This window comes from Daucus carota, chromosome 7, assembly GCF_001625215.2.
Source record: "Daucus carota subsp. sativus chromosome 7, DH1 v3.0, whole genome shotgun sequence".
NCBI lineage: Eukaryota > Viridiplantae > Streptophyta > Magnoliopsida > Apiales > Apiaceae > Daucus > Daucus carota.
In genome coordinates, this window is record NC_030387.2 from 37,530,333 (window position 1) to 37,548,821 (window position 18,489).

Here is an 18,489-nt window from a genome sequence, read left to right on the forward strand (position 1 = left end):
GATAAGAAGAACTTCAAGAAGAATGAGGGCAAGGAAGGGAAAGCTGGAAAGGCTGACAAGTATACCTGTTTCAACTGTGGTGAAAAGGGTCACTTTGCATCTGAATGCAAGAAAGCCAAGAAGGAAAAAGAAAAGGCTTTTATCACCAAGAAAGGAAACTGGACAGATACATCTGATTCAGAGGAAGAAGTCAATTATGCACTGATGGCAAACACTGATAACAACTCTGAATCTACTGCAAAGGTACCTTATTCCACTCTTGCCTTTGATACTGAAGATATAACTGAGTTAAGATTGTTTCTTAAAACTTTGCATATCAGCTTTAGAGATCAGACTCTAGAAAATGAAAGATTAAAATCTGAAACTCTAAGTGTAAAGAAAAGGAATGATTATCTAGAAAAAGAATTAGTGCAGATGTTGGAAGTTCAGAAAGAAAGAGATGATGCTGTCATTGTCAAAGATGAATTATTAAAGAGGTATGCATCTCTTCAATCAGAACTTGCTAAGGAAAGAGACATTATTAAAACATGGACTAATTCAGGCAAAACTACTCAGGATATCTTAGGTAGTGGAAACTGGAAAAAGGGACTAGGTTACACTGATAACTCAGAAGCTGAGTCATCAAAAACAGAGTTTGTTAAAACTCAAAAACCTAAGGTTAAACCTGTTAAATTTGTTGCTGAATCCTCAAAGTCTAAACAGAGTAGACCACAAACAGAGATTAACAACAATTTAAAATCTGATAAGCCCAAACAGGTTAACATAGGACTGATGACTCAGAAACAACTTAAACATAAGCTTAAAGAGGTAAAGTCTGATGACAAAAACAGGGAACCTAGGAAAAATAGAAATGGCAAGATTGGAATAGACAAGAGTAATAACTACATGCCTATTCCAAATGCACCTAGGAAGACATGCCATAACTGTGGGAATACTAATCATCTTGCTAATTTTTGCAGGAAGAACAAGGACATTAACTCCTTACCTACAAAGTATGGAGTTAGAAAAAGTAGTATTAGATATAAACCACAAGATCCATGTTTTCATTGTGGTAGTTTATGGCATTCTATTTATACTTGCAAAGAATATCATAGTTTGTATTATGATTATTATCAATTGAAACCTTCTTTAAAGGTTAATAAAAACTCTGCAAGTACAAACTCTGTTTCTAGTACAAACTCTGTTACAAAGTCTGTTAGCTCAAACTCTGACAATAATAATAATTCCGCTGCAAAAGCTAACAAACTTAATAAGGCCAAGGGATCCAAGCAAGTCTGGGTCCTTAAAACTAACAATTAGTGGTCTTTGTGATTGCAGGGCAACAGGAAGAATATCCTAGTCTTGGACAGTGGATGTTCAGGACACATGACTGGAAATAAGACCCTGCTGTCAGAGTTTGTGGAGAAGGCTGGCCCAAGTGTTTCTTATGGAGATGGCAACATAGGAAAGACTCTGGGATATGGCAACATCAATCTTGGAAATGTCATCATATCAAATGTAGCTCTTGTTCAAGGGCTAAAACACAATTTACTCTCTGTCAGTCAAATCTGTGACAGAGGATATCATGTTGATTTCTATGAAGAACACAGTGAGATAGTAAGCAAGTCAACAGGCAAAGTGGCAGTGATTGCTCACAGACATGGGAATATTTATGAAATCCACTTGCCTACAAACTCTGAAGGAAAAGCAATCTGCTTGTCTACAAGAATCTCTGCAGAAGAAAGTTGGAAGTGGCACAAGAAACTCTCACATCTCAATTTCAACTCCATAAATGAGCTTATAAAGAAAAAGCTTGTGAGAGGACTCCCTGAATCACTACTCACATCTGATGGATTATGTGATTCATGTCAAAAGGCCAAGCAGAGAAAGACATCTTTCAAGAGTAAGACTGAATTCTCAATAAAGAAACCATATTATCTTCTACATGTTGATCTATTTGGACCAGTTAATTTACCATCCATTGCAAGGAAGAAATATGCTCTTGTCATTGTTGATGAGTATACCAGATACACTTGGGTATATTTTCTTCACTCTAAAGATGAAACAGCCTTGCATCTGATGGATCATGTGAAAGAACTGGATCATGGATCTGAAGACAAAGTAAAGATCATTAGAAGTGATAATGGAACTGAGTTCAGAAATTCAACAATGGAAGAGTTCTGCAAAGAAAGAGGTGTAGTGCAACAATTTTCTGCACCTGGTACACCACAGCAAAATGGTGTAGTTGAGAGGAAAAACAGGACTCTTATAGAAGCTGCCAGAACTATGCTTGATGAGGCTAAACTACCTACTTATTTCTGGGCAGAAGCTGTTCAAACAGCTTGTTTCACTCAAAATGCAACCTTGATAAATAAGCATGGCAAGACCCCATATGAGATGGTAAAGAAAAAGAAGCCAAATCTGAAGTACTTTCACATATTTGGGTGCAAATGCTTTGTATTGAAGACTCATCCAGAACAGCTTACCAAGTTTGACTTAAAAGCTGATGAGGGGATTTTTGTAGGTTATCCTCTGATAACAAAGGCCTTCAGAGTCTACAACCTCAGAACCAAGGTGATCATGGAATCCATACATGTGTCATTTGATGACAAAAGAATCATGGGATTAGCAGATATGGATGATCATGAAGAACTGCATTTTGAAAATGAAGAAATATTCTCTGATTCAACAAACTCTGATGAACAGTCAAACTCTGACTGTGAACAAAATACAGCAAACTCTGGTGAAAATTCACAAGTTCATGATGATGAAGCACTTGTTGAGGGGGAGCATCAGAATGTTCCAGACTCTACCCAAGACTCATCAGAGAATGCTGACTCAAACTCATCAGAGAATACTGATTCAAACTCTGATAGCACAAACTTAGGGGGAGCTACAGAGAATAATCAACAGAATCAGGAGAGCATGGATCAAGGGGGAGGATCCAATGATGAAAATGGTCAACTTCCACATGCTAGGAAGTGGACAAAATCTCACACACCTGATTTAATAATTGGTAATCCAGAAGCAGGTGTGCAAACAAGGACAGCTACAGCAAATGAGTGTTTACATCATTGCTTTCTGTCACAAACAGAACCTAAAAAGGTGGAGGAAGCTCTTCAAGATGCTGACTGGATTCAAGCAATGCAAGAGGAGCTAAATGAGTTTGAGAGAAACAAAGTATGGACCCTAGTACCAAGACCTAAAGACAGATCCATAGTTGGTACAAAATGGGTGTTCAGAAACAAAACTGATAGTGAGGGTGTCATTACAAGGAATAAAGCAAGGCTTGTGGCAAAAGGGTATTCACAACAGGAAGGTATTGATTATGATGAAACATTTGCTCCAGTTGCAAGATTGGAGGCAATCAGAATCTTTCTGGCCTATGCTGCTCACAAGAAATTCAAAGTATTTCAGATGGATGTCAAGAGTGCTTTTCTAAATGGAAAACTGGATGAAGAGGTATATGTTGAACAACCTCCAGGATTTGTGGATCCAAAACATCCAGACTATGTCTACAGGTTGGACAAAGCACTTTATGGACTAAAGCAGGCTCCAAGGGCATGGTATGAAACTCTGGCTCAATTTCTTCTTGAAAGTGGATTTACTAGAGGTACCATAGATAAAACCCTGTTTTATTTGAATCATGGTAATGATCTGCTTTTAGTTCAAATCTATGTTGATGACATTATTTTTGGCTCCACTAATGCTAAACTCTGTCAAAGATTTGCCAAGCTCATGCAGTCTAGGTACCAAATGAGCATGATGGGGGAACTCAGCTATTTTCTGGGTTTACAAGTTAAACAGACTGAAGATGGGATTTTTATCAATCAAGCCAAGTATACCAGAAATCTCTTAAAGAAATTTGGTATGCAAGACAGTTCAGCTGCAACTACTCCTATGGCAACAGCAACCAAACTAGACAAAGATACTGGTGCATCAGTGGATATCACAAACTATAGAGGAATGATTGGATCTTTGCTTTATCTGACTGCAAGTAGACCAGACATCATGTATGCCACATGTCTATGTGCAAGATTTCAGGCAGATCCAAGAGAGCCTCATCTGATTGCAGTAAAGAGGATATTCAGATATCTCAAGGGAACCACATCTTTAGGATTATGGTATCCTAGAGAATCAGATTTTAGTCTAATTGGATACTCTGATGCAGATTTTGCAGGTTGCAAAATTGACAGGAAAAGCACAAGTGGGAGTTGTCAATTTCTGGGTGGAAGACTTGTTTCTTGGTATAGCAAGAAGCAAAAGTCCATTTCAACATCAACAACAGAGTCAGAGTATATAGCTGCAGGCAGCTGTTGTGCTCAAATTCTTTGGATGAAGAATCAACTTTTGGACTATGGGTTATCCTTTTCTAAAATTCCTATTTATTGTGATAACCAAAGTGCTATTGCTATGACAGGAAACCCAGTTCAACATTATCTGACAAAGCACATCAGTATAAGATATCATTTTATAAGGGAGCATGTGGAGGAAGGAACCATTGAACTTCACTTTGTTTCCACAGAACAGCAGCTAGCAGACATATTCACCAAACCACTAAGTGAAGCAACCTTTACTAGGCTGGTGAATGAGCTAGGAATGATATCAGGAACTGAGTAAACATAATGGTCAGATCTTTCAAATTTCCATTGTCAAATTACCATATGTATTGCTCACAAATTTGCCATGATATACTCTGATTGTTAAAATCTGATGACATTCTCTGATGATATACTCTGTTTGTTATACTCTGATTGATATTCTCTGATCGTCATTCTCTGACGATATTCTCTTATGTTTGTAAACTCTGAATCTTGATTAATGATCTCATCTTTATTTCTCTGAGAACACAAACCTGTGAAGATACTATGAAGCATGATCTGAATTAGTAATCATGAATCTCAGTTAAGTTCTTTGATCTTGATCTCAATTTTGTGCTACTATTTTACACTATATGCATATTGATATCATTGAGACTCTATTACTTCACATATCTTAATTATAAGTGAGACTGATTAATTTGCATTTTCTCTCAGTAAAAATAGACAGTGTTTATAAACTCTGATGCTTTACACACCCCTGGGAATAAGCATGGTACTCCTTTGAGATCTTAGATGTCTATATGACAGTGACTGGGAAGACCCAAACACTTACTGGTATTAAGTAATTGCCAAGATTTTATAATCTATGGTGACCAGTCATAATCTCTGATTACTGGAGAAATACTGTTGCAAAATAATATTTAAAGGTCGTGATTCATTTACACTGAAAAGCGTCCTTGAAAAAAAAAAAGGGGGGGGGGGGGGTTAGTTATTTTATATATTTCTCCATCAGAGTATGTCTTTTGTCTATGTCTTGAGAGTTTAAATAAATTATTCTTGTCTACCTTATAATTACGAAATTGTAAAATTCTTAAGTCTCTGATCTCATATGTTAAATTACACACATTATTTCACAAGCACATTATTGAGCTATGGATTTTATAACAAACTCTGATTTATTGATGAATATTCTGAAAATTATGTCTTTTATTCTGAGGTATTTAGAATTTATTTTCTCTAATTTAAATCTCAGAGTTTAAAATTCGAGAGATTTAATCTTGATTTTTAAAATCTTGTACATTTCAGGAGTTCAAATATACAGAGAATGTGAAGAGAGTGTTCCAAACGGATGTATTATTAGTGGGTTTGCATGAAAAACATTTTAATAGGAGAACGTGTAATCAGCATTTACTACTGCACATGTTTTACTGCGCTCATGATTACTACTCTCGTTTCTCTATCCCACTAACATTCAACTACCAGTTAAAATCTGACAGGTGTCCAAGTGAACAAAGAGCCCAAGCGTGTACAGCTAAACAAAATCTGAAGAGTTTATCATCAGATTTTATTGCTTTTTCTTCACTTTTACACTTAATCTTCACACACACTCTCTCAACAAACTCTTACTCTCTTCTCTCTGAAATTCAAATCTTCTCACACACATTTTCTCAAACACTTTTCTCTACTCACAATCTCTGTTATAATGGCAACTACTACATTCACCCATGCAGGTGTGGACTTTGTCCCCAATAACTATACAGCCATTCTTGACACTGCCGAAGCTCCAAGGGATTATCATCCCATGCAGCAATTTCTTGCCCAGAGTGCTATTGCTACAGCTCTTACCGCTCCTGCCAGACTCTCAGGAAGCCAAATCATCAGTTTTTGGAGGACGGGTAAGTACGACAATGGTGGTGAAAATGGATCACCATCAATTGTGTTTTCATTTGAAGGGGAGGAGTATTTTGTTACTCCAGCCACAGTCAGGGCAGCATTCAACCTACCAGAGCTTGACACTGCTTATGTCACTACTGGCGATGCAAATCTAAGGGCCATGATGACTGACTTGGGCTACTATGATTCTCTGGACAAATTGGGTCAATTGAAGCGTCCTGGACTCAGGAAGGAGTGGAGTTTCTTCTTCGATTGCATAACCAGAGCCTTCCAGAAGAAATCTACCAACTGGGATGCAATACCCATGGACATGCTACAAATTGGGTATTCTCTGATCTATTCTACTAATTTCGATTATGGTAGATTAGTTATTAGAAATATTGGTGAAAGAATGCATGAAAATCGTAAAGTTGTCTATTTTTCTCGCTTTTGCCAATTATTGTTCAATGCATCTGTTGGAGAGGTAGCTTTTGATGATGAGATCAAACCTTTTAAACTCCATAAAAGGGCTTTCAAAGATCTTATCTCTAAAGATGAAAAGAGGCTAGTTCTCAGGCCATTACAAGTTCCAGCTCAAATTAGAGATAGACTGAACATGCTTCCAGCAAATCAACAATCTCCAGTCTCTTCTCAAGCAGCCAGGACACCTGCATCCAAGTCCAAGAGGGCTGCAAAGTCTGATGCAGCCCCCTCCACTGCCAAAAGAACAAGAACCTCTGTTGCTACACATGTTCTGAAAGCAAACTCTGAAGTACCGACAAACACTGATGAGCCAGTAAACTCTGAGGCTCATTTAAACTCTGAGGCTCCAAACTCTGATATTCCAGTAAACACTGAAGCTGCTTCTCCTCAAAAGCAGAAAAGAAGAAGACTGGTTGCAGCCTATGATTATGATGATCTTGAACCTGCACATGCTGTAAACTCTGAACCTATTCCTACAACAGACTCTGTACCTGTTCAGACCAGTCCTCAAAAGCCAGCCAGATTCAAAAGAAGGGCTCAAAAGCCTGCAAGAGCAAAAGTCCCAATCACTGAAATCACAGACTTCACAGTTGAAGAAGAGCAAACACCATCAATTCCAGTTGCTGAACATTCTCAAGCTCTGATGGTGCTTCCTATCCAAGCTGTTCCTCTACCATCTCCTACAGCATCTACTACATCCTCTGAAGTAGATGAAGAAATACAGTGTGATGAACCAGTTACAACTGAAGCTGGAGCAAAAATGTCTGATCCTCAAACTCCATTATCTGATCATGGACCCTCCACTCCAATTCCTCATTCTCCAATGAAAATTCCAGAGGGTGCCATTGTTCATGATACAGCTCCAGAAAACTACAGGTCTGATGTAGTTGATGAATCTGACAGAGTAGCTATGGAAGCTCTACAGTCTCTTGCTCAGACTGGTGAAGAGCCTAGCAAATCACAGTCTGAAGCTCAAGAAAAATCTGCTCAAGATACTGTTGAGAAATTTGCTGATCCTGCATCTGATAATGATGAGGATGATGAAAGCTCAGATGATGAAAATGATGACAATGATAATGAAGGTCCTCAGTCACATCTACAACAAAAGTGGGAGTCTACCAGCCAGTATAATGCCAGGCTACAAACTCTGAACACAGACTCTGAGCCACTTCCCAGGGATCTTCAGGTTGATCCACCAAATGAAGTATGGGATAAACTCTGGCTGAGCCATCAGCATTCTCTGGAGCCAACTAAAGCTGAAGAATTCTTATCTATGGCAGAGAATAAAATTTCAAACTCTGATGTTATGTCAAGCCTCAAAGGCACAATTCTCTATCTGAAGACATTTCACCCTGCTCATGCCCAGACATCTAAATCAATAGATGGTCTAAGAACAGAGGTGGCTAATATCAAGGAGACAAATGAGATGGAGAAGAAAAGGACTATACTACCTCTGAGAGATAATGTTCAGAAGCTGGTGTCTGCACATGAATCTCTGGACAAGAGGATGACCATCATTGAATCAACTCAAGAGAAGATGTCCAAGCAGCTTGAAGCCATCCAATCTTCACTTTCTCTGATCACATCAATTCTGATTCCTGATGAGGATGATGTCAAAAAGGGGGAGAGAGTAGCTAAAGTCAAATGCAAGTCTACTACTCAAACTCTGAAAAGAAAGAAGAAGGATGATGATGATGATGATGTGGATGACTTCACAAAGCACAAGAGATTTCAGGCAGGGACTGGTGGAAGAGTTTCAAACTCTGACAGTCAGAAACAATCTAAGCAAAGCACAAAGTCTGCTCCAATACATAATTTCACATCTGGATCTAAGCAAAGACCAGTGACTGGATCAGACAAACCCATGACTGATGAAGAGCTTGCTAGATTGATTTTTGAACAAGAAAATCCAGAAGCCAATTTGGATTTGGAGTTGATTGCTGCAGAGGAAGAAGAACTAAAGAAAGAACATGCTGAAGCAATAAAGTCAGGAAAAATCCAGAAACCTGCAAAATCAACTGCCAAACCAAAGGAGAAGGGGATACTGATTAAGGAAGCTACTGTTGCTGATCAGAGTTTACCAGTCAAAAAGGTATACTCTGAAGATGAATATACTTCCAAGGGCAAAAGCAAAGTAGATGAACATCTGGAGAAAGGCTGGGATAAGAAGAAGTCTACAACCTCTGACAAGGATCAAGTTGTAAAGGAAAAGAAAACAGAAGCTGCAATCTCTGACAAAGCTCATGTTGCAGAACCTCAAAAAGAAAGATTAACATCTGACATAGCTCAAGTTAATAAGGATGCAAAGAAAGACACAACCTCTGACAAAGCTCAAGCTGTGTTCAAACCAACAACTACTCCATTAGCTGGATTTGCAAAGCCTAGTCTGATGACTGAGATAAGCTTTGAAAAAGGACCAATTCAACCAATCTCTCATCGTAAAGCAGGAAGAGATAAAGGAGGGCTGGGATCCAAATATGAAAAATTTGATCAGAGTATAGGATCAAGACCAGATGACCCCTCATCTCTATGTGCTCCCAAGACTGGAGCTTTACAAGAAAGAATGGACAAATTAGATTCAGTCCAGTTGGTGAAGAATGACAGAGGAGATAATATTCTTATCTACTTCATGTCTGATGGAACAGTGTTTAGAGTACTTGAAGCAGATCTCTATGCTAAACACTGGGAGGAATTGAGATATGTATCACACATATTTCAAGTGAAAAACAAGTCATGTCAACACATCTCCAACCTGCTTAAAGATCAAATCAGAAGAAAAATGAGTATTACAGGAAACAAAAATGCTGGACCTTTTATTCCAAAATACTTCAACAGTCAAGGACAACTGGTTGAGATGAAGAAAAATTCAGCTAAAATAGAGACAGTAGCTGGAGTCAGTGCTCTGAGTTTCAATGAAGAGTCTGACAAAGGCCACATTGTGCTGAATAAGGACATGAAGAAGAACAAGATCTATGATCTCAGAGCTGCAATATATCAAACTGGAGTTTCAGATCCAGAGCTAAGAGATGTAAAGAGACAGATGGTAGCAGCTCTTGAAGAAGCAGAAAAAGAACTCCTCAGAGGATACTTAAAGACTGCTCATGGTGTCTATGAAGTTAGGGAGTAAAATTTCTGTAAGTTTTAAAAGTTTTCTGTTATATAGTTAAACTCTGTTGCATTTGACTTAACTGTTTTGACATCATCAATTATCTGTGAACTTGCACATAACATATTTATGCACAAGTTGGGGGAGATTGTTAGATATAATTGATGATTACTAATGTTCTTAAAGTTTGTTTTAGAACAGGAATCATCAGAGTTTAAACTGGAAGCTGATCAGAGTTTAGTAAAGTCTGACAGAGTTTGTTAAAGTCTGATCAGAGTTTACATAGTCAAGACTCGTCAGAGTTTACACGTGAAAGGAGCTCAGAAGCGGATATACTTCAAGGAAGGATAGAAGCTGAGGAGTGATTTGCTGACTATGGAAACTAAACAGAAAACTGGAGCAATCTTTGATTGATAGATTTATTAGCTGATTTATAGGATATCAAATCAGAGATTGATTTTGTAACTGTGTCTATATAAACACAGATTAGGGTTACTCTATAGGAGTTGAGTTATCGAGTATATTGTTAAGAACCCTAGCAGCTCTTAGTGATACAATATAAATCACTGAGAGAGTTTTTGTAACTATTAAAGCTTTGTGAATATAAGAGTTTATTGCTTTCAATCTCTTATATTGTCATACTGTGTTACAGATTGTGATCACTATATCATTTTATATAGTGAATTAATAGGACCTAACATAATAGAATACAAATAATATCATTTTTAGCATGATTGTATACTTTAAATGGTGGGTTTATCCTCTATTATCGCGAGACACCAGGTTCGACTGCGGGAGAAGTATTAGAACAGATGCTCATTTGTAACGGATATAAAACTAAATTGTCTGGAAAAAATAATATCATTTTTCTTATAAATAAAGAAATATGAAAAAATGATATAAAATTAGTTAAAAGAAGCGTAAAACTATCCTTAATAATATATATTAATATAGATAACAAAAATTATATACCAATTCTACTACTCATTCATATTATATAAAAATATATAAAATATAAATAAAATATAAAAATAAAATTAGAAAAATATAATCAATCAGTGAATAATAGTTAATTAAATTTCGGTATATTATCATAAATATTTCATATAAAAACAAAATTTGACCATATTAAGGAGGAATTTGAGCATCCAGCGATACTAAAATGTTAATACAATGACTTTAATTATTAAAATTACAACTAAAATTTTGAATTATATAATCTTTGTGTTCTAAATATTTTTGATTAATTCTTAAAATTATATTACTGTTTTGTCGATTTTTCTCCGATTTAGTTAAAATTTTCTGATTTATTAAGAAATCTTTAATAGATTTTCACTAAATTTTGACGATTAACCTATTAATTTCAATTTCTGATTTTTATAACCATAATCCCACCCATGTTTTATGCTTTACATGCCCGAATTTTTCTGAAAAAAAAATGAAAGTCAGTCGTGAAATAACACCTAGAGGGGGGTGAATAGGTGTGATTAGCTACCAATGTCAGTTTTAAACTTTTACCGGATATTTCAGCTTACTGTTTTGCAATTATAGCAGGCTGTTATGAGAGCAGATATCAAAACAGTAAAGAGCAGAAAAGTAAATCAGACACAAGCGATTTTAGCCAGGTTCGACCCCTATATCTAATGGTCTACGTCCTGGTCCCTTACCAACTCGGTAAGAGAATATATTATTACTGAAAATCAAAGCTTGCTGAAACCTTGAGCAGACAGAAAACAGCTCGACACTTTAGTCCCCTGTGCACCTGTTCTTGAACCTCTGAATTCCTTGAGCTTCCCTCCTTGAATTCACCTTGTTCCTCGAACCTTAGCACCTCAGACCTTGTGAAGACTAATTCTATCTAACTCCCCCTTTGTTCTATACCAAGAACCCCGCTGGCTTTGGTGACTAACCACAATAATTAATTACAAGAAGAATGATTACAACTCAAAAGTATTCTCTAAATAATGTATAATAGCAGTGAACAATTCAAGCTCGAAGTTTAGAGAAAGATTTATGCTTTTCAAAGTGAGTTGAATGCTTTTCTGAAAAACACAAGAGCCATATATATATTGAAATAAAATAACGGCTAGAGCTCTGAATTTCTCCATCAACGATCTTGTGAACGTTGTTCTGAACGTTGGAGAGAAATCAGATGCAAAACTATAGGAGTTTAGAGTTTGAAAAACGAATACAAATCAGCTCCTATAATTTAGGGATAAGACAGAAGTTGTTAAGAGAAAAGATTTTGAATTCTTCTCAACTTCTTCCCATATTTAGAAAACGTTTAATTGATTTTAAATGAGCTTAAAACGTTCACTAAAATCATATACTAAACAGAGAATGTACAATATATAAGTCCTAACCCATGTATAAATTTTGAGTTCAAAATCCGAGTTAAACACTGTTTCTGTCCAGACTCTGTTCAGCTTGCTGTTATCACATAACAGCTCGCTGTTTTCAATTCCTGCAAAACTGAATTAGCAGATACAAAACGGCAGGCTAAAGCAATCAATATCAAAAGAGTAGGCTATTATAATAAAACAGCTTGCTGAAGTGTGATCATCAAAACTTGTGATTTACAAGTCGAATCTTCAAATAGAAGACAGCAGTTTACATTTTCATACCATCCAAATAAATTTTGGGAGACGGTGGACACGTAGAAATTTTTGGTTGACTCTTCTCCTTTGTTGTGAGCCTTTGACCAAACCCCGCCCGCACTCCGACCAAACTTAACGAAACCAAGGCCCCCACGTGAAAATCAAGTTCTTATTATCATATGGAGTTCGATAGAGATTTAATGCAATACACGTGGATTTTAGTGTATTATATGTGATTTTGATTTTATATAGATTAGTGATAAAATGTCGTAAAATTGATATAAATTTTTCAGGTTTTAAATATAATACTTCAAAATATCGTGTATTTTGATAGAATTTTAAAAATATTAAAATACACCAATAAATCCTACAAAATTCATCATTTTATGAAAGGCAAATAAATTCATCAACATTCGAATAACATCAGATTAAATGAATTTTAAATAATATCAATTGAATATAATTGATTTTTTAAAAATAATTTAAAATTCTAATTGAATACCACCATAATTTGTACCAAAATTTAAAATCTTAATCAAATATTTCAAAATTTTAATAAATTTTAAAATATCACATTTAAATATCCTCAATTAATAAAAATCATTTAAAATCACCATCACCACGCTTAACAAAACCCATGATTTGCGTATAGTAGCACACACTTATATCATAACGCCATGTGGCTATATATACTAATATATCTCCACTGACATAATCACTCCTCACCATCTAACAATTCTCCTCACTTTCCTCTCTCTTTCTCAACACTCACAAAAGTTGTCTATTTCTCTTCATGGCTGCTGCTACTGCCTTCAGCTCCCCCTCTGGTGCTGTTTCTGGAGCTATCTCCACCAAAAATGTTAAGCAATTGTCGTCCACTTCGACCAGGCTTTCGGTTTTCAAGAAGTCAAATTCGGCGAGTGCCGGGAATCTGAGCCTGAATCTTAAGGCCTCTGCGAAGCCGTCTTTCCATTGCAAGAGCCTGGCCAGTTCTCAGAATTTTTCTGTTTCCGGTAATTTATTGGAATTTTTTTTATTAGTCTGGTTCACGAGATTTCAACCTGGTTAACAGGAATCGGAATAGATTGTTAATATTATATATATATGCTCCGTTCTAAAGTCGGTAATTTATCACGGTTAAATATTGATTAATCCATGTTCTGTAACTCGTCGAACTGATTAAATATCCGAATATTTTATTAATCACCCAATTACTCCCTAATCCTTGTTCCATGACTTCACCGACTAAATTCGATTTTCGTTTTTTACAATACTGCTTGAAGTAATTGGATTAATTGTGTGCGTAGATGCGGGGAAAGTGCAGGAGCTGAGCGTGTATGAGATCAACGAACGTGACCGTGGTAGCCCTGCTTACCTTCGTTTGAGCCAGAAATCTGTGAACTCTTTAGGCGATCTCGTCCCTTTCTCCAACAAAGTTAGTTTTCTTTCCTTTTTTACTTGCCTTTTTTAATTTTTAAAATTGTTTAAAATTAGTAAATTGTTATTAATTGCCTGTCAATGAAACCATAGACTAATCATCCCACTAATAAAATTAGCTACTACGAGTAATTTTTAATTATGTCGGTATAAACCACTGATCACAGTATTACATAAATCTCGTTGGTAAAATTTGTGAATTGGTTAAATAATAATGTACTTAGACGAAACTCATATATATATTGTTGAGATAATATATGATTCGGTTCGCATTGAAATTTTATTGTCTAAATGTCTCTGTCATCTTCATGAAGGTTAGATAATTTTTTTTTTGTTGAATGAAATAATTATATTGGAAGATTATATGCTCGTACACATTCATATTTGAGATTCGTTGAATTCGGGTTCTGACGCCTTGATATATTTACAGATCTACACAGGGGACTTGCAGAAGCGTATCGGAATAACAGCAGGGCTGTGCATATTGATCCAGCATGTAGAGGAGAAGAAAGGTGACCGATACGAGGCTGTTTACAGCTTCTACTTTGGAGACTACGGTCACATGACAGTGCAGGGGCAGTACCTGACATACGAGGACACCTATTTGGCAGTCACCGGTGGCTCAGGCATATTCGAAGGTGTCTCAGGGCAGGTAAAATTGCAGCAACTGATCTTCCCCTTCAAGCTGTTCTACACATTTTACCTGAAGGGCATTCCTGCCTTGCCCGAGGAGTTGCTTGGAGCAGCAGTCCCTCCGACACCCGCTGTGGAGCCTGCTGCTGCTGCCAAGGCTTGCGAGGCGGGTGCCACCATTGCTAATTATACTCAATAAGGAGCAAAATGGGGAGGATTAAGATTAATTTGTTGGTTAGAAATGTAATGGATTTATATTTTTGGTAATAAATCATGTATGTTTCCAGACAATCACAGTCTTCACTTTTGAATGTGGGGTAAAATCATGTTTTGTTGTGGAGAAAAGCATCATCATGAAAGGCCCCAGACAGAGCAAATGGCAAATCTTCGCTTACCTTTTCTCAATAATGGCTATAGATATTCTCAGCGTTGATGCCGAAATATAAATTCAATATATTGATTTTTAGTTTTATGTGCAGTAATATAATTTTTAACTACAGATATTACAAAATCAATAATATATACTTATATAAAGGAATAGTGACGCATCTCAGATAACTCCGTTATATTTTTTTAATTGTAAATTTTTTGATGAGGAATATTTTGAAAGGTGAAAACAGTGGTTGCGGGGTTATAAGATTCCTTATGTTTTTTGTATATACATAGTATCTGTTTGTTGAGGATATTATTCTCTCGCACGACTTTTCCGAATGCGTGTTGGTTTTTGCTTTGCAAGCTCAGTTATGTAAAATATTAGTGACCCTTTATTATAATCAGAAAAGATAAGCTACTAAAATAATGAAATTATGAGCATGGAGCATGTGCAACAACAATGGTAAGCATTATCCTGCATTCCTGCCCGTCTTTTACACTTGATAAAAATAATAAAAAAGAATGAGAAGATGAATTGAAGGTCTGAAGCAACTCAGATTTTAAAAAAAATAAAATGCGTTTGCCGGGAGTCGAACCCGGGTCTATTGCTTGGAAGGCAATTATCCTAACCGTTGGACTACAAACGCTGATATGCACAAAATGTGAAAATTTCGATTATCAACACGGAATTTGAATCCTGAAGTTTTATGCCTGCCTATACAACCAGCTTTTAGTTGAAATAGATACTTGATTGTCAGTCGAAGAACTTGCTTTATGATCTATGTATACCAGATTGCTACCACTGTTTTATGTATCCAAGAGCAGTGGAGATTCTACTGTTTATTGTTAGTTTTTCATGACAACATCTGCAGTTGTTTCAGTGTAAGAAAAGGCATGTAACCGCTGATTTGCAATTTTTGCCAGTTCTATTATTTAGAGCTGTTGTTTTCTACTGTCTTCATGTACCTAGTCCTAGAGCTTGTTTCATTCTATACCAGGCTTTGCTCTTAGCACATATTGCACATTTTTTGAGTTCTAGCATAGATGATAACGAAATTACGCACATTTCGAATGTTATGTACAAAGTTTTAGTCAGGACTCAGCTCTAACGAGATGATATGACAATGTAGAGTGTATGGTGTTGCTTGTAGTTCCACCCTTTGATTCTGCTTCAGTGCTTCTAACCTGCTCTTAGCAATATCAGGATTATTTCAGCGTAGCCTTATTATCAACCAAAGTAAAATGGCCATTGACAATTTGACATCCAGCAATAAATGCACGACTTAAATATTATTTCAGCATTTTCTTCAACTTAGTAGATGCAAGATGCGTGCATCAAAATATCAAGACATGTATATAACAGCTGCTTCAAATTTGAATCTATGATTGTGCAAATTAATTCATGACAGCAATCTTACATCAACATCAGACAAAAGAACTGTAATATTAAGGACACCAAAAGATTGAATCAACATTCTTACAAGGACTACTAGGCATTTCCGGAAATAATAGAATTTGCACTGCTAACATCAAAATCAACATTTTCAAAGCCCAGTAAGGCTCTCAACATATTTCAATTGACAATGTAGTATATAAGGTTTGGTGCTAACAGTCATGCCAGTAAGAACAGAACTCCAAGGCACCAGTAATAAACATAGAGAGAGAGCCCCTCTGAATAGAAAGTCAGCAGACAAAAGAACGCTCTGATTCAGGCATTGACCATGTGGTTTCACCTTAAGTTATCAATTAGAAAAGTACCCACCTAACAAAATGCAGAAAACCAGGCACAAAACTACAGTTCATTTTGACTTCTTCCCTGCCTTCTTTTTGACAACTTCATCTAAATACATAATACCTTTACCCTTATAAACTTCAGGCGGCTTACAATTACGAACAGCTGCAGCAAACTGGTGCACCCTTTGCTTGTCAATCCCAGTGCAGCAAACTACATTTTGTTTAAAGCAAAATACTCGGACAGCTGGAGGTACCGTCAGTTCAACTTCATGGCTGTATCCTAATTTTAAAAACAAGAGACGCCCTCCTGATTCAGCTCTCGCTTTAAAACCAACACCCACAATCTTCAGAAAGCGAAAGAACTGAGCTTCCATACCTCAACTACAGTAAAGCTAAACCAAAAGAGAGTTACATAGGGCTAACTCCTCAAAAATTGTTAATTGCAAGAAACAGAAACTAAAGAAGTATAATTGATGGAAGAAACATGAAGAAAAAGCATACCTTTTTACTAAATTCGACTCGAAAACATTAATTTAAGTAAGATTTGTATGTAGATGGTAAAGACAGGGATCACTGGTGGGGAAAAATTGTCAAATACAAAAAGTCTGGCATTGAGTGAAGCAATAAAAAACGTTGTCGGAAGGACATATGAGTTTTCACTACAATGTCAATTTGAACGAGGCATGGTCAGTACAGGGATTAGTGATCACGTTATGCTTAAAACAACTGCATGATAGTTTCACAGCCACACACAGAAAAAAATGCTTCACATATGTACATAAAGAAGAACTGAAGAAGTGTCAACAACAACATTCTTACCAAAAATCAAAATTAAAGAACATCTACAGACTTCCGGTGTCTATATAAACTTATAAGCTAACATCTAAACTCGAAAAGGCACAAGTAATTATGTATTACACAAAAGGGTGCCATCAATGGCCAGGGTGTGGGTGTGTTTATACAGCCGGCACAATTTTTTGCTGGAAGGAGTTTTAACTTCCAGTAAAAATAAATTACGTACATCTTCCAACCAAAATTTTGTGCTAATAGAAACAGATGAACTTCAATACTCGAAACAGACAGACTTGAATACTCGCTAGTTGCTAGCCTAGTCACACCTAAGTCTTTAGCTTGTTACAAAGAAGAGACAACTCGCCCTTCCTTCACCATCAGTCACAAAGTAATATCTTCCTATCATCGTAAAAGGTGAGAATTGGACTTAATCGGTAAAATCATGAAACAAGGATCAATCGAATGATTAATTGAATAATCGGAGACTTAATCAGTTCGGCGACCTACGAAACACGAATTAATCACCGTGTGGAGGTCTTAATAAAAAATTCATCACTTATTCTACCTAAAATTATCATTAAAACGATTACTCCTGTAATACATTGCACATAATAATTTGAACAAAGAATGCGTTCAATTTAACTTAATTTGAACAAAGAAATGAAATGAACGATAAGAACAGATCTATTAAGCAAATAGAGAATGAATTGAGTTGATAAAAAGTAATACCTGAAGGAGAAAGAGTTAGGTCACAACTCAAAAGCCCTTTTCACTGATGAAAAACACCGGCAGAGGAGAGAAGAGCCTGGCGTGGTTTGGTGGTTGGATGCAGATACGAATCAACAGGCAAATTTACCAGGCCCAATTATATTATCCTAATTGGGCTGGCTATAGCGGGGCTAATTTATAGCCCACATTCAACACTCTGTACTTCTCGCTTCTCAGAGTAGCTCTGAAAAAAATTGGGAGTAATTTTTGAGTACCAACCAATTTTTATTTTATCGGGTCAAGTATTTAGTTGAAAACTTTCAAAAAAGAAGTATTTAGTTGAAAAGGGTTTTTAAATTCTACTTCCCAAATTGATAAAGTACTGGATTTTCGTATTAAGGGGAAGGTGGATACTGGATACCAAGCATTGCCCATGTCTTTGGAGAATCGATAT

The 18,489-nt window shown here is 36.4% G+C and overlaps 2 protein-coding genes and 1 non-coding gene across 6 annotated transcripts; 1 reads left to right on the plus strand and 2 right to left on the minus strand.

The window, feature by feature from the left end:
• The first annotated feature begins 13,017 nt into the window (after positions 1-13,017).
• Positions 13,018-14,720, plus strand: LOC108193732 (allene oxide cyclase, chloroplastic). The gene is made up of 3 exons (XM_017360536.2): positions 13,018-13,372; positions 13,667-13,794; positions 14,227-14,720. Exons 1-3 carry the CDS (start codon positions 13,153-13,155, stop codon positions 14,626-14,628), a joined length of 750 nt encoding a protein of 249 aa, XP_017216025.1. The 5' UTR covers positions 13,018-13,152; the 3' UTR covers positions 14,629-14,720.
• Positions 14,721-15,376: 656 nt separating this feature from the next.
• On the minus strand, positions 15,377-15,448 carry TRNAG-UCC (transfer RNA glycine (anticodon UCC)). Its single transcript has one exon. It is a non-coding gene; the product is annotated as a tRNA-Gly (tRNA).
• Positions 15,449-16,226: 778 nt separating this feature from the next.
• On the minus strand, positions 16,227-18,212 carry LOC108196213 (large ribosomal subunit protein uL6m). Of its 4 annotated transcripts, none has more exons than XM_064081374.1 (3): positions 18,057-18,190; positions 17,037-17,194; positions 16,227-16,916 (listed from the first exon to the last, which is right to left on the minus strand). In XM_064081374.1, exon 3 carries the CDS (start codon positions 16,907-16,909, stop codon positions 16,601-16,603), a length of 309 nt encoding a protein of 102 aa, XP_063937444.1. In that variant the 5' UTR covers positions 16,910-16,916; positions 17,037-17,194; positions 18,057-18,190; the 3' UTR covers positions 16,227-16,600. The 4 variants fall into 4 exon arrangements, with proteins under 4 accessions (XP_063937444.1, XP_017218887.1, XP_017218886.1 ...); XM_017363398.2 differs by having other exon boundaries at positions 16,227-16,927; positions 18,057-18,187; XM_017363397.2 differs by lacking the exon at positions 17,037-17,194 and having other exon boundaries at positions 16,227-16,927; positions 18,057-18,212.
• Between the last annotated feature and the right edge of the window lie 277 nt (positions 18,213-18,489).

What these genes read in the sequence shown, in the direction of transcription:
- LOC108193732 (XM_017360536.2), top strand. Translation starts at nt 13,153, where the DNA reads ATGGCTGCTGCTACTGCCTTCAGCTCCCCCTCTGGTGCTGTTTCTGGA. An exon ending in TCAGAATTTTTCTGTTTCCG is followed by an intron (nt 13,373 to 13,666) that starts GTAATTTATTGG and finishes TTGTGTGCGTAG; the next exon opens with ATGCGGGGAAAGTGCAGGAG. An exon ending in TCGTCCCTTTCTCCAACAAA is followed by an intron (nt 13,795 to 14,226) that starts GTTAGTTTTCTT and finishes ATATATTTACAG; the next exon opens with ATCTACACAGGGGACTTGCA.
- LOC108196213 (XM_017363397.2), bottom strand. Translation starts at nt 16,909, where the DNA reads ATGGAAGCTCAGTTCTTTCGCTTTCTGAAGATTGTGGGTGTTGGTTTT.